A 14034-nucleotide genomic window follows, 5' to 3' on the forward strand; every position below is an offset into this window, starting at 1 on the left:
GCAGAAGATAAAGGTACGCGGAGTCAGAGGAAATGTATTAGCATGGATAGAGAATTGGCTGGCTAACAGAAAGCAGAGAGTCAGAATAAATGGGTCCTTTTCGGGTTGGAAATCGGTGGTTAGTGGTGTGCCACAGGGATCGGTGCTGGGACCACAACTGTTTACAATATACATAGATGACCTGGAAGAGGGGACAGAGTGTAGTGTAACAAAATTTGCAGATGACACAAAGATTAGGGGGAAAGCGGGTTGTGTAGAGGACACAGAGAGGCTGCAAAGAGATTTAGATAGGTTAAGTGAATGGGCTAAGGTTTGGCAGATGGAATACAATGTCGGAAAATGTGAGGTCATCCACCTTGGAGGGGGGGGAGGGGGGGGGAAAACAGTAAAAGGGAATATTATTTGAATGGGGAGAAATTACAACATGCTGCGGTGCAGAGGGACCTGGGGGTCCTTGTGCATGAAACTCTTTTTGGAGTTCCGAGTTGAGAAGGAATTTCTTCTCCCAGAGGGTTGTGAATCTGTGGAATTCTCTGTCCAGTGAAGCAGTTGAGGCTAGCTCATTGAATGTATTCAAATCAGAGATGGATAGATTTTTAACCAATAAGGGAATTAAGGGTTATGGGGAGCGGGCGGGTAAGTGGAGCTGAGTCCACGGCCAGATCGGCCAGATCTTTTTGAATGGCGGAGCAGGCTCGAGGGGCTAGATGGCCTACTCCTGTTCCTAATTCTTATGTACTTATGTTCTTATTCATTCCTGTAGTTTATACTTTCACTGGCTGCCTGTGAGCAGATATTTTACATAGAGACTTCTGCCTAAGTACAGAAATGCAATGTGCTGTATTTTGTGTCATCATAGAGGAGGACATTTTATAAAATCTCCATTTAAAAGGGAGGACTGAGGCACACCAGTATGTATACATGCATCTCCCTTGTGTTAGTATTTAGGATTTTGTGGGGATTCTCTCTCTTCAACTGAAAACAATCTTTTGTTTATAAACTTCTGGCTGTTGTGGGAGGTAAGAGATGATATTATTGAATCAGTTATAGCTCCATAAAACAATTTAATTTTTGATTTTAAGTGCTCAGAAATAAAGAATATAAAATGGAAAACTGGAAAACTCCATATTTTACCTCTTACTGCAGGAAAAAGAAGTATTTTGCCTGAGTTTCAAGCATTTCACCTTAGTATTATGCTGAAAATATTATAATTTCTTTTGAATAAAACGCAAACCTGTTGCGTTGTTGCAAATTTACCAAAGACAAACCCTGTTGATTAATTCCTTCCAATGTATTGTCCACAGAATTTTATGATCAGAATTATAAACTGATTTCCATTTTTTTGATTTGCTTTGTAGTATCTAATACCCCTACAGTAATCTTTTTTCAGTTTGGTGTATAATGCTTGCAAAAGGCTTTGGTATCTATTCTAAAAAGCAGGAGCTATAATCACTGTTTCATCTTTTAAATCCAGCCATGCTGTAAACTGATGTTTACTGTATGCTCCTCCTGATTTGAAATAGATGAAAGAAAATGAACCTTTAATCGCCACGGTTCACACTATGATTGAGAATTCGGCACCAAGGCCACAAGTATACAAGCAAGTAAGGTCTTGGATATTGGTTGCTTTGCTTAATCACAGAGCCCTGTGTATGGCAGCTTTCAGTTTATTGAATCATACCCTAGAGTTCTTATTTTACTTCAGTGACATTCATCCATGCATTCGAACCATGCTGCAACAGTGTTGGCATGGCTTATTTTACCATCCACAAGATACGTTATGCTTTACTGCAATCTCTGCTGAAGATGCTCCCATATGTTTTAGATCTGGTTTTGGAATTGTATAGACTAAAATCTGATGAGATCTAGTCTGAATCTAAGCTCATCTGGAACAGGAAATGAAATAAAACGTGCCAAAATGAATCCACTGACTTGTTACAGCCAGATCAAACCAAAATGAATTGGTAAGATGGGTTCATATCATGTGGAAACGTGGGTCAGTCTTCAACCCTGAGCAAACTGAAGCTTGGCTGAAATTCTGTTGCCAAAGGTTTCTAATTCAGTTTGTTTTGAGTTTTAAAAAAAAAATTAAGTTGTCAAAAACAAAAGCATAATTATTTTGTAACATTTTATTGAAGTATAAATATAGCACTGCCGCTTATTCATACACTGACCTCTACTCGTATACCCTAAATGTGTACCCACAGTTATCTGAAGTTGATCGCAAATGTTGTGCTTTCCTACTGTGTTTTTCTTAAATATCGCTCAGTGTTTCTGCATGGCAATTGTGACAGCATGCTTAAATGTATATAGTATATGACAGCAGAAGCTGCAGAAACATTGAAGTTTGCATTCTGTGTCAATACTTTCTTCAACTTCTATATTCTTAAGATCAGATCCAAGGTATGTTTTGTGATGCTGTGGACGTTTATTATGCAATTGCCATTATTCCATGCACTACCAGATAGAAACTCAAATGATTAGTAAAACTTGTTTATAATTCTGAGAATGTTGTCTTAACTGCTTCCTGCCTTTCCCATATGGATTGAGCTGTGTGTAGTATCTTGCATTGGGTATAGCAGATGAATAACCTCACGTGTAATATTAATGTTCTGATATACCACTGTTTTTTAAAATACAGGTAGTTTCACCCTTAAAATCTTTGTGTGCTATCAGCTCAACTGACATTGGGATGATGAGATGGGTGTTTCAGCTTTCTTTAGTGAAAAAGACTTGAGGATTGACCAGATCGTAACTCGTTGATACTAAACTGGCAGCAATCTAGCTACAATTGTAGTTGCACATGCCTTCTATAAAACTTTTTTCAATGTAGTTAAATGAATGAAAAAGCATTCATGCATTCCACATTAACTTCAACTCTGTTTTTAAAAATGCTTATAGTTATATTTAACTTGATAAATACATTCATGAGGTGACTGACTTAAAGCAACAAACAGTTAAATAACCTGTGACCAGATCATTTGTGCAAATATTCTGTATCATTTAGGTAATTATTCACCTGACTGGATGAAATTGGTCTGTGCCAGTAGCACGAAACCTGCTGATAGCGAGTCGACTGCCCATTCTACAGCAGCCCTAACACCTCTCCCCGCCCCCCCAAACCGATCTTCTATTTCATTTACATTAATGGAAAAGAACATTGGAGGTGGTGTAAAATGGGCTTTCGAGTATGTTTTGTGCTGCTGGCGCAGACCAATTTTACCCCCAGTTTGTACTGCCTGTTTTATTTACGTGTCTTAATGGTGACTTACAAACATAAAGGGTACTTTAATGCACCACATTAGGGTCTAAGTTTCCTGATTACAGTTGCCCTGCGTAAAAGACATTTATTAATACTAGTATTAAAATGATACAAATGGAAAAATTTATGCTTTTACCTCTTCTATAAGGTTATCTACCTTTTGCAAATGTGAAATAAGTGTTACACTTTCAAATTCATGGAGTTATCTTAACACTATAATCAGCTGAAATTAACATTACTATTAATTCATAGCTCTGGAATGATAAAAATATTCAGATTTACTGCTGGTTGCTGCACAGCAGTAAGATTTAGCTCATTGTTACAATATGATATACCATGAGACAAAACTGTTGTGTTTAGTACATTATGGGACTGGGATCTCTGTGCACTGCCTGCTGTACAGACCTGGAGAAGTAATCATGGGTTGTATTTCTGTTGCGCAATTCACAGTAAATTTGACCACTGTGTTTGCAATTTTGTTCTGATACTGGATTGAGCAAGCCTGAAGTTTTGCCTCATCACTTGGAAATATAGTGGATAATTCCTTACTGCACAGGTTAGCAGCTCCATTCAAATGGAAGGCAAAGGAATACTGTATCATTACGCATTGGTACATTATTTTTCAAACAGTCTAATTTTATCTACTGTGAAATATCTGTAAATGTTCCATTTTTAGAGCCGCAAGAACACATTCTAAAACCCTTTCCTGCGGATTCCTTTATCTCTGGAAAAACATTCTTTCCCATGTAATAATATCACCTGTTTATCTTTCTTAACAAAGATAACCTGCAATTTCATATTTCAAGGCAAAAATAAATCAATGTGAACTCCAAAGCTAAATTCACCAATCCGGCGATCCCAGTGGGAGCCTTGTTTGAACATAGAGATTGAGAACCGGTGCTGCAGAGTTGTAGCCCTATCTTCACCTCGTGCTCTCCAAGTTAGGCTACCTGCTGGGAGCACCAGACCGCTGAACTTCCTTTCTTCAGTTAATCCATTGAGATTTTAACACTTGCTTTTTCTTATTCGTGTTCTTGTAGCTGGCTCAGCAGGATGATTACAGAAAAACTTTATACAGCCACAAACCTGAAGATCTGGACATCGATGTATGTGAAAATATTTTACAATTTTTTTTTGTGCTAGTTCAGTTTTTAATGATACATCATATGTTAATTACATAAGTGGTGGGAGGTCCAAATAAGTTCTTGTAATGTATTTTAAGGACATAATGCAGATTCTTAAACATAGAAACATAGAAATTAGGTGCAGAAGCAGGCCACTCGGCCCTTCGAGCTTGCACCGCCATTCATAGAAACATAGAAAATAGATGCAGGAGTAGGCCATTCAGCCCTTTTAGCCTGCACCGCCATTCAATGAGTTCATGGCTGAACATGCAACTTCAGTACCCCCTTCCTGCTTTCTCGCCATACCCCTTGATCCCCCGAGTAGTAAGGACTTAATCTAACTCCCTTTTGAATATATTTAGTGAATTGGCCTCAACTACTTTCTGTGGTAGAGAATTCCACAGGTTCACCACTCTCTGGGTGAAGAAGTTTCTCCTCATCTCGGTCCTAAATGGCTTACCCCTTATCCTTAGACTGTGACCCCTGGTTCTGGACTTCCCCAACATTGGGAACATTCTTCCTGCATCTAACCTGTCTAAACCCGTCAGAATTTTAAACGTTTCTATGAGGTCCCCTCTCATTCTTCTGAATTCAATAAGATTATGGCTGATCATTCAACCTCAGTACCCCTTTCCTGCTTTCTCTCCATACCCCTTGATTCCTTTGGCCATAACGGCCATATCTAACGAACTGGCATCAAACAACTTTCTGCGGTAGAGAATTCCACAGGTTGACCACTCTGAGTGAAAAAGTTTCTCCTCATCTCGGTTCTAAATGGCTTACCCCTTATTCTTAGACTGTGACCCCTGGTTCTGGAACTCCCCAGCAACGAGAACATTCTTCCTGCCTCTAACCTGTCCAATCCCGTCAGAATTTTATATATTTCTATGAGATCCCCTCTCATTCATCTAAACTCCAGTAGATACAAGCCCAGTCGATCCAGTCTCTCCTCATATGTCAGTCCTGCCATCCCGGGAATCAATCTGGTGAACCTTCGCTGTACTCCCTCAATAGCAAGAATGTCCTCCTTCAGATTAGGGGACCAAAACTGAACACAATATTCCAGGTGTGGCCTCACCAAGGCTCTGTACAACTGCAGTAAAACCTCCTTGCTCCTATACTCAAATCCTCAAGCTATGAAGGCCAACATGCCATTTGCCTTCTTCACCGCCTGCTGTACCTGAATGCCAAACATCAATGACTGATGTACCATGACACCCAGGTCTCGTTGCACCTCCCCTTTTCCTAATCTGTCACCATTCAGATAATCTATCTTCCTGTTTTTGCCACCAAAGTGGATAACCTCACATTTATCCATATTGGGCAAATGCATGGCATATGCAGTATAATCACCTAACCTGTCCAAGTCACCCTGAAGTCTCTTAGCATCCTCCTCACAGCTCACACCGCCACCCAGCTTAGTGTCATCTGCAAATTTGGAGATATTACATTCAATTCCTTCATCTAAATCATTAATGTATATTGTAAATAGCTGGGGTCTCAGCACTGAACCCTGCGGCACCCTACTGGTCACTGCCTGCCATTCTGAAAAGGACTCGTTTATTCCGACTTTCTGTTTCCTGTCTGCCAACCAGTTCTCTATCCACGTCAATACATTACCCCAAATACCATGTGCTTTAATTTTGCACACTAATCTCTTGTGTGGGACCTTGTCAAAAGACTTTTGAAAGTCCAAATACACCACATCCACTGGTTCTCCCTTGTCCACTCTACAAGTTACATCCTCAAAAAATTCCAGAAGATTTGTCAAGCATGATTTCCCTTTCATAAATCCATGCTGACTTGGACCGATCCTGTCACTGCTTTCCAAATGCGCTGCTATTTCATCTTTAATAATTGATTCCAACATTTTCCCACTACCGATGTCAGGCTAACCGGTCTATAATTCCCCGTTTTCTCTCTCCCTCCTTTTTTAAAAAGTGGTGTTACATTAGCTACCCTCCAGTCCATAGGAACTGATCCAGAGTCAATAGAATGTTAAATTAACTTAAATTTCAGCAGCTTAAATAGTAAATGAAATTTTATGAGTCAAGGCTTATCTTATAGATGTATGTCAAGGATTTTTTTTAACATTAAGCTTGTTAATAGGAGTCACACGATACAAAGTTGCTTATGGATACTAAGAATGTGTTATTTGTGTTCAAGTTTATTTGGTGTTCCCAGTGAATTAATTGACCAACCTACAATCTCCCCAAACGAGACCTCTCCATCGCAATGGGCTCAAGCTTGTCTTTTGCTTTATTTCCAGAGCTAGAATCTTTCCACTGCTGCATGCGTATGACGCCTCCATGCTCCTTAATTCAGTTTTTTCTGGGCCTGCTCCCATGTGCAGTTTCAATGCCAATCTACCTCTGTCTCATTACCAAAACCTCCAGCTCACCTGAAAGAAAGTAAATGCAATATAATCAACGAAAAAGTATAAGCAAGGGGAAAGTGAGCATGAAGACGCTATCAAAAGAAAAGAACATAAATGAAGGGTGGTGGTGCTGGGGAAGATGAAGGGAAATCAATAAATGAGTCATAGAAAAAAGCTGCTGTGGTAAGAGAAAATGTGCAAGAGTGATCCAAAGAGTGGGACTTCTGCAGGAAGATAAGAATTAGAGGGGAGGCAAAGCAGCTCCCAGTAAATAAACCTTTTTATTATTTTTCTCCAAGTTTTGCCCCAGGAAATAACTGTTACTTTGACAGGTATAAAGGCCCCGATATTTATAGGTAGGGAGCAGGTGCAACTGCCAGTGGCCGATACATGGATGAATTTAACGGCAGGACCTCCTTAGAATTTTTTTTTCCTCCATTTCCTCTGGGCCAGCTGTCGGGTGAGAAGGCCTGCGGTACAAGGCTGCAGCCAGCTTCAGAGAGGAGGGAGGGAGAGAATGAGGGTTTGGGGATGGTGGGGGGCAGATAGCAGAAGGTTTGTGGGGGGGTGGGGGCAGGGTGATGCACACTTCCTCCTGTCCCACAAGCAGTGCCGGAAAAGCACTTACCTGCTGGAACTTGGCAGTTCTCGCCTGCCTTTAGCTGCTGGGTTTCCTGAGCCTGGAGAAACCCAGCCCACGGCCATTAAATCTACATGGCTGCTAAAATCTGAGGCATGCAGTCTCATTAACTAACAGATCAACATTTCTGTCCTGCCTCATGAGAGCAGTTTCTCGCAGTTAATCTGGAAGTAAGCTCATTGTGGCAGGTTCAAGTCGGGTTTCACATTTTTTAAGGGTTTAACTCCTGCCTCTCCTGGGGAGGTTAAAATTTCCCCCTAAAGTGTTTACCTGCTACAACATAAATCCTGTTTTTTTTTAAAGCTTTTGTTCTTCAACTAGTCTGTAAATGAGATTAGTAAACTGAAGGATGCGGGTTTGTTAGTTTGGTTTTGATTTGCTTAGTCTTAATGTGAGAGTACAACTTTCCCAATACGTAAGGGATGCTGTGTTGCTTTGATTGAAAAAGTTGTTCTGGAACTGAACTAAAAGGAAAAGCTGATGGTGACATATTTACCTTGGTGTATGTGCTCAGCACCTGCCAAACCTGTGGGAATGTTTAAAGTCACACTGCTACTATGGTAGAGTGTTGTCCCTTCACTTTTTCCATCTTTGTAATTTCCTTTTTAGGCTAAACTGAGCCAGCTGTGTGAGCAGGATAAGGTCGTTCGTGAGCAAGAGGAGAAACTGCAGCAGCTGCACAAAGAGAAAGTAAGAAATTGTGATTACATTTCTTGAGTTTCAACACAATACAGATACCCTTTGAATGTATTGCAATCTGTAAATACTATGTGCCACTTTGCAGCATACACTTGAGCAAGCGTTACTGGCTGCAAGTCAGGAGATCGAAATGAATGCCGAAAACCCTACCGTGGTGCAAAGTGTAGCCTTACAGAGAGATGTCTTACAAAACGGATTGCTCAGCACTTGCCGGGAGGTATCGCGCGCCACTACAGTAAGTTGTAACCATTTAGCACTTCATTGCTGCTGTTGTGATCCGAAAGCCAGGTCTACTTTAGTTTGCAGTTGCTTATCCAATATTCTGTTAGCGTGTCAAACTCCCATTTAAGCTGTTGGTGCATATTTTTGCATGGAGTATGTATTCATACCACTTAAGGACAGAATTTTCTGTTTTCATGCAAAGTCACTGTGGCAAACCAGTGTGCTGCTCCACAGAGCTGTCTAATGCGAGTTTGTGCCCACACACATTTCTCCTCTTACTGTATCATTGAGTGGGAGGCATTGAGCATGACACACCATTCCCAAAGGAAGGTGGGGGGAGGGGGAGAGAAGCTGAAGAGCAGTCACCACAGTCAGCTCTTGCCCCCCACCTGGTGGCTGATCTGAGTGCCAGAGAGCAGAGGCCAAAGTTCTGTACCCACTCCTTGATATATACAACATATAGGATGATTTCGAAGTATAGAAATGATGTACTTGCAAAGCTTTACTATTTAATTTATTTTTAAATATCTGTTATTTAAACTATGTATCATGTGATTCAGGAACTGGAAAGATCGTGGAGAGAATACGACAAATTAGAGTATGATGTAACTCTTACAAGAAGCCACTTACAAGAACAGCTGGACAGATGTGAAGGAGTTCAGGTACTGGCTGCGTATTGGACAGAAGGGCCTAATGTCTGGGCATGGTTGTATTAACAGAATAATCCTCCCACCCAATATAGAGCCAGTGTCGCAAAATGGTAGGCACATTGGGCCCAAGTTTCAAGCCGCGCCTAGAACGGCGCAGTCCCAACCTGGACGCCCGTTTTTCGCGCCACAAAGTGTGCCTAAAAAAAAACTCTGTATTCTCCACCTCCCTGCAGGTCCTCTGGCCCTGTGCGCGGCGCAGCAGGAGAGCTGTTGGGGGCGGAGCCAGGTCCCTGCGCTGAAAACAGTGCCGGGACCTCTGCACATGTGCGCTACAGTGGGCGTGCAAGTGCAGTAGCTCCAGGCGCCCGAAACTGTGTGGGAGGGGCCGAAGCACGCAGCCCCTAGCCCTGGCCCAATGGCCTCACTGGGGCTGCGTGAATAAGGCTCCTCCCACGGCCAGCTCCTACTTCCTCCCGACCCGACTCGACTCCCGATTCCCGCCTCCGGACCTGACTCCCGCTTCCCCCCCGCCCCCGCCCTCGGACTGGATCCGACCTGACCTCCCTCTCCCCGACCTGACCCCTCTCTCCCTCCCTCCCTCCCTCCCTCCCCCCGACCCAACGCCACCTACCTGTAAATCTGGTGCTGGGGACGGGCCTGGCCCGAAGTCGCGGGCCCGGCCCGTTCAGCCTCCCTCCCCCTTCTCCTCCCCGCTTCTCCCCCCCCCCCCCCCAATTTGCTCTCCTTCCCCCCCGCCCCATCTCCATCCCCCCCACCATCTCCTCCTTCCCCCCCCCCCATCTCCTTCCCCCCCCCCCCATCTCCTTTCTCCCCCCCCCCATCTCCTTTCTCCCCCCCCCCCCATCTCCTTTCTCCCCCCCCCCCATCTCCTTTCTCTCCCCCCCCCCATCTCCTTTCTCTCCCCCCCCCCATCTCCTTTCCCCCCCCCATCTCCTTTCCCCCCCCCATCTCCTTTCCCCCCCCATCTCCTTTCCCCCCCCCATCTCCTTTCCCCCCCCCATCTCCTTCCCCCCCCCCATCTCCTTCCCCCCCCATGTCTCCCCCCCATATCTCCTTCCCCCCCCCATATCTCCTTCCCCCCCCCTAATCTCCTTCCCCTCCCCCCATATCTCCTTCCCCCCCATCTCCTTTCCCCCCCCATCTCCTTTTCCCCCCCCATCTCCTTTCCCCCCCCCATCTCCTTCCCCCCCATATCTCCTTCCCCCCCATATCTCCTTCCCCCCCATATCTCCTCCTCCCCCCCCCCATCTCCTTTTTCCCCCCCATCTCCTTTTTCCCCCCCATCTCCTTTCCCCCCCCCCATCTCCTTCCCCCCCCCATCTCCTTCCCCCCCCCATCTCCTTCCCCCCCCCATCTCCTTCCCCCCCCCATCTCCTTCCCCCCCCTCTCCTTCCCCCCCCCCATCTCCTTCCCCCCCCATCTCCCTTCCCCCCCCCATCTCCTTTCCCCCCCATCTCCTTTCCCCCCCATCTCCTTCCCCCCCCATCTCCTTCCCCCCCCCCATCTCCTCCCCCCCCCCCATCTCCTTTCCCCCCCCATCTCCTCCCCCCCCCCCCATCTCCTTTCCCCCCATCTCCTTTCCCCCCATCTCCTTTCCCCCCATCTCCTTTCCCCCCATCTCCTTTCCCCCCATCTCCTTTCCCCCCATCTCCTTTCCCCCCATCTCCTTTCCCCCATCTCCTTTCCCCCATCTCCTTTCCCCCATCTCCTTTCCCCCATCTCCTTTCCCCCATCTCCTTTCCCCCATCTCCTTTCCCCCATCTCCTTTCCCCCATCTCCTTTCCCCCATCTCCTTTCCCCCATCTCCTTTCCCCCATCTCCTTTCCCCCATCTCCTTTATCCCCTTCTCCTTTATCCCCTTCTCCTCCATCCCTTCCCCTTCTCCCCCATCCCTCCCCCTTCTCCCCCCATCCCTCCCCCTTCTCCCCCCATCCCTCCCCCTTCTCCCCCCATCCCTCCCCCTTCTCCCCCCATCCCTCCCCCTTCTCCCCCCATCCCTCCCCCTTCTCCCCCCATCCCTCCCCCTTCTCCCCCCATCCCTCCCCCTTCTCCCCCCATCCCTCCCCCTTCTCCCCCCATCCCTCCCCCTTCTCCCCCCATCCCTCCCCCTTCTCCCCCCATCCCTCCCCCTTCTCCCCCCATCCCTCCCCCTTCCTCCCCCATCCCTCCCCCTTCTCCCCCATCCCTCCCCCTTCTCCCCCATCCCTCCCCCTTCTCCCCCATCCCTCCCCCTTCTCCCCCATCCCTCCCCCTTCTCCCCCATCCCTCCCCCTTCTCCCCCATCCCTCCCCCTTCTCCCCCATCCCTCCCCCTTCTCCCCCATCCCTCCCCCTTCTCCCCCATCCCTCCCTCTCCCCTCGCTGTCAGAAACACTGACATAGAGAATGAGAGACACACACAGACAGATAGAGACACTGACAGAGACACACTGGGGAGGGGCATCCCAGCACGCTGTTGGAGAGCTCCCGGTGCTGCAGTCGGTAAGTAGAAAATGTTTTATTTATTGATTTAAAAAAAAATTATTATTTCTTAATTAATTTTTTTGGTTGATTTATTGATGTATTTATCATTTATTATTGATGATGGCTCTTTATTTGTAACATTGAAGTGTTTAATGTTTGTAAACTTCCCTTTAAACCCCACCCCCCACCATTCCCTACGCCTGATTTGTAACCTACGCCTGATTTTCTAAAGTGTAGACAAGGTTTTTTCGAGCGTACAAAAATCTTCACTTACTCCATTCTAAGTTAGTTTGGAGTAAGTTTTCACTGGCGAAACTTTGAAAACAGGCGTAAGTGGCCGGACACGCCCCCTTTTGGAAAAAAAAAATTCTGTTCCAAAGTGAAACTGTTCTAACTGACTAGAACTGGAGCAAATTAAATGACGAGAATTCCGATTTCTAAGATACTCCGTTCTACACCAGTTGCTCCTAAAAATCAGGAGCAAATCATGTGGAAACTTGGGGCCATTATGTTTGCCATAATTACCTTATATTATATGCATTTTATGACGAACAGATCTATTGTATTATTTGCGAGTATATACAGCACACCAAAGTAAACACTACTGTCTGACACACAGTTGCAAGACAGAATAAAACAGTTTGTTTCCCCTTCAATGTGATGCACTCCAGAAATGCTTCTATATTCATGAGTGCTGTACTTGTTGTCACAAGAAGTTTTATTTTTCTCTCAAGGCGGAGTTAGCTGGTCAACAACGCCCTCAGATCCAAAAAGAGCTATGGAGAATTGAGGATGTTATGGAAGGGCTCACCAAAAACAAACAGCAAAGAAGAACCTCTGGAAACATTGGTAAGAGAAGCTAACTGTATATCTTTGCATAGTACTTCAAACAATAGAATAGGAGCTGTTGTGGTTTCCAGTAGAAGTAACCATAGAGGTCTTCCCACCGGTCCTTAACGGTGACTATTTATATTCTAGTTTATCAGTGAAAATGCCAGCTTGTTGAATAAATTCTGAGGTCTTAAACGGCAGCATTTGATTTTGCTTTAAATTGATAAACTGAAAATATATTTTCCCCTGTTAAGATGTACCTCGATATAACCTTGATATCATAGGTTAGAACGAGGTACAAATAATTATCGGTCTGTTTTCATGACCGGTAGGAAACAGTTTACAGTGTATAATCTTAGAAAATGATTACCAACCCACACGTCCCTCATTCCAAACTATAAAAAAAAAATCACGTGGGTCAATATTGCAAAACATTTACAAAGTATTTACAGCATAGAATCTGGCCATTCAGCCTAACGGGGTCAAGTTTCGGCCTGAGTTGCTCCTATTTTTTTGGAGCAACTAGTTTAGAATGGAGTATCTTAGAAATTGCAATTCTCAGCCTTTAGTTTGCTCCAGTTCTAGTCAGTTAGAACAGTTTCACTTTAGAACAGACTTTTTTTTCAAAAGGGGGCGTGTCCGGCCACTTATGCCTGTTTTGCAAGTTTAGGCAGCGAAAACTTACTCCAAACTAACTTAGAATGGAGTAAGTGTAGATCTTTGTACGCTCAGAAAAACCTTGCCTACACTTAGAAATCAGTCGTAGGGAACGAGACATGGGCGGGGGGGGTGGGGGTGAAGGGGGGTTTACAAACATTAAACACTTCACTTTTACAAATAAAGAGCCATCATCAATAATAAATTCTAAATAAATGAATCAATCCCCAAAAAATTTTTTTTTAATTAAAAATCACTCCATAAATAAAAAAAATTATTTCTACTCACCTACTGCAGCACCAGGGAGAAGGGAGGAGGGGGGGGGGGAAGAGAAGAAGAAGATATGGGGGGGGGGGGGAGCTAGGAGAGAGAGAAGACAACGATGCCGGGCCACCACTGCTGACTCTTTGGGCAGGGCCCGCCCCCAGCGAGAGGCCGTGGGCCCCATCGAGGACTGTGGGCGGGGCCCCACACGGAGCAGATGCCAGGCCGTCGACATCTCTTCGGGCGGGGCCCACCCCCAGCGAGCGGCAGCCGCCGGCTCCAACAAGGACTTCAGGTGGGTCCCGCCGATGCTTACGCCAGGCTCCCAGGAGGACTTCGGATGTGGCCGCCCTCAGCGAGAGGCCGGGCGAGCAGGCCCCGCCGCCGAGGTAAGATGCGCAGGCCACTCGGGCCGGGATAGGGGCGACGTCCCTTCAGCCTGGGATAGGGTCGTTGCCACGGAGACAGGACGCGCTGAGAGGGCCGGGAGCTACTGCGCATGCACACAGCCTCCACTGCGCACGCGCGCAACTGCCGGCACTGTTTTTGGTGCAAGGCTGTAGCTCCACCCCCAGCAGCTCCTGCTGCGCAGCGCCGAGGTGGAAATGGGCCTACAGCTATGGGAGAATCCCGAGGTAGGTATTCGCCGCAATTTTTGTTCTATAAATTAGGTGGGCCTCTCCAATTTGCGCCGTTCTAGCGGGCATCCGAAACTTGAGCCCAACATGTCCATATCGGTATTTATGCTCCACACAAGCCGCTTCCCACCCTTCTTCATCTAACCCCATTAACATATCCTTCTATTTCTTTCTCCCGCATGTGCTT

The 14034-nt window shown here is 45.7% G+C and overlaps 1 protein-coding gene across 6 annotated transcripts in view; it reads left to right on the forward strand.

The window, feature by feature from the left end:
• plekha5 (pleckstrin homology domain containing, family A member 5) overlaps window positions 1-14034 on the forward strand; it is a 411417-nt gene that overhangs the window by 367264 nt on the left and 30119 nt on the right. For 5 of the 6 annotated variants that reach the window (XM_070897587.1, XM_070897582.1, XM_070897585.1 and 2 more), the window contains 6 exons: window positions 1524-1604; window positions 4303-4368; window positions 8013-8093; window positions 8188-8337; window positions 8885-8986; window positions 12192-12306. In XM_070897587.1, the coding sequence (XP_070753688.1) occupies window positions 1524-1604; window positions 4303-4368; window positions 8013-8093; window positions 8188-8337; window positions 8885-8986; window positions 12192-12306 (595 nt within the window). The remainder of the gene's footprint in view (window positions 1-1523; window positions 1605-4302; window positions 4369-8012; window positions 8094-8187; window positions 8338-8884; window positions 8987-12191; window positions 12307-14034) is intronic. The other variant, XM_070897583.1, reaches the window with a different exon arrangement.

Source organism: Pristiophorus japonicus, chromosome 13 (assembly GCF_044704955.1).
Source record: "Pristiophorus japonicus isolate sPriJap1 chromosome 13, sPriJap1.hap1, whole genome shotgun sequence".
Classification (NCBI taxonomy): domain Eukaryota; kingdom Metazoa; phylum Chordata; class Chondrichthyes; family Pristiophoridae; genus Pristiophorus; species Pristiophorus japonicus.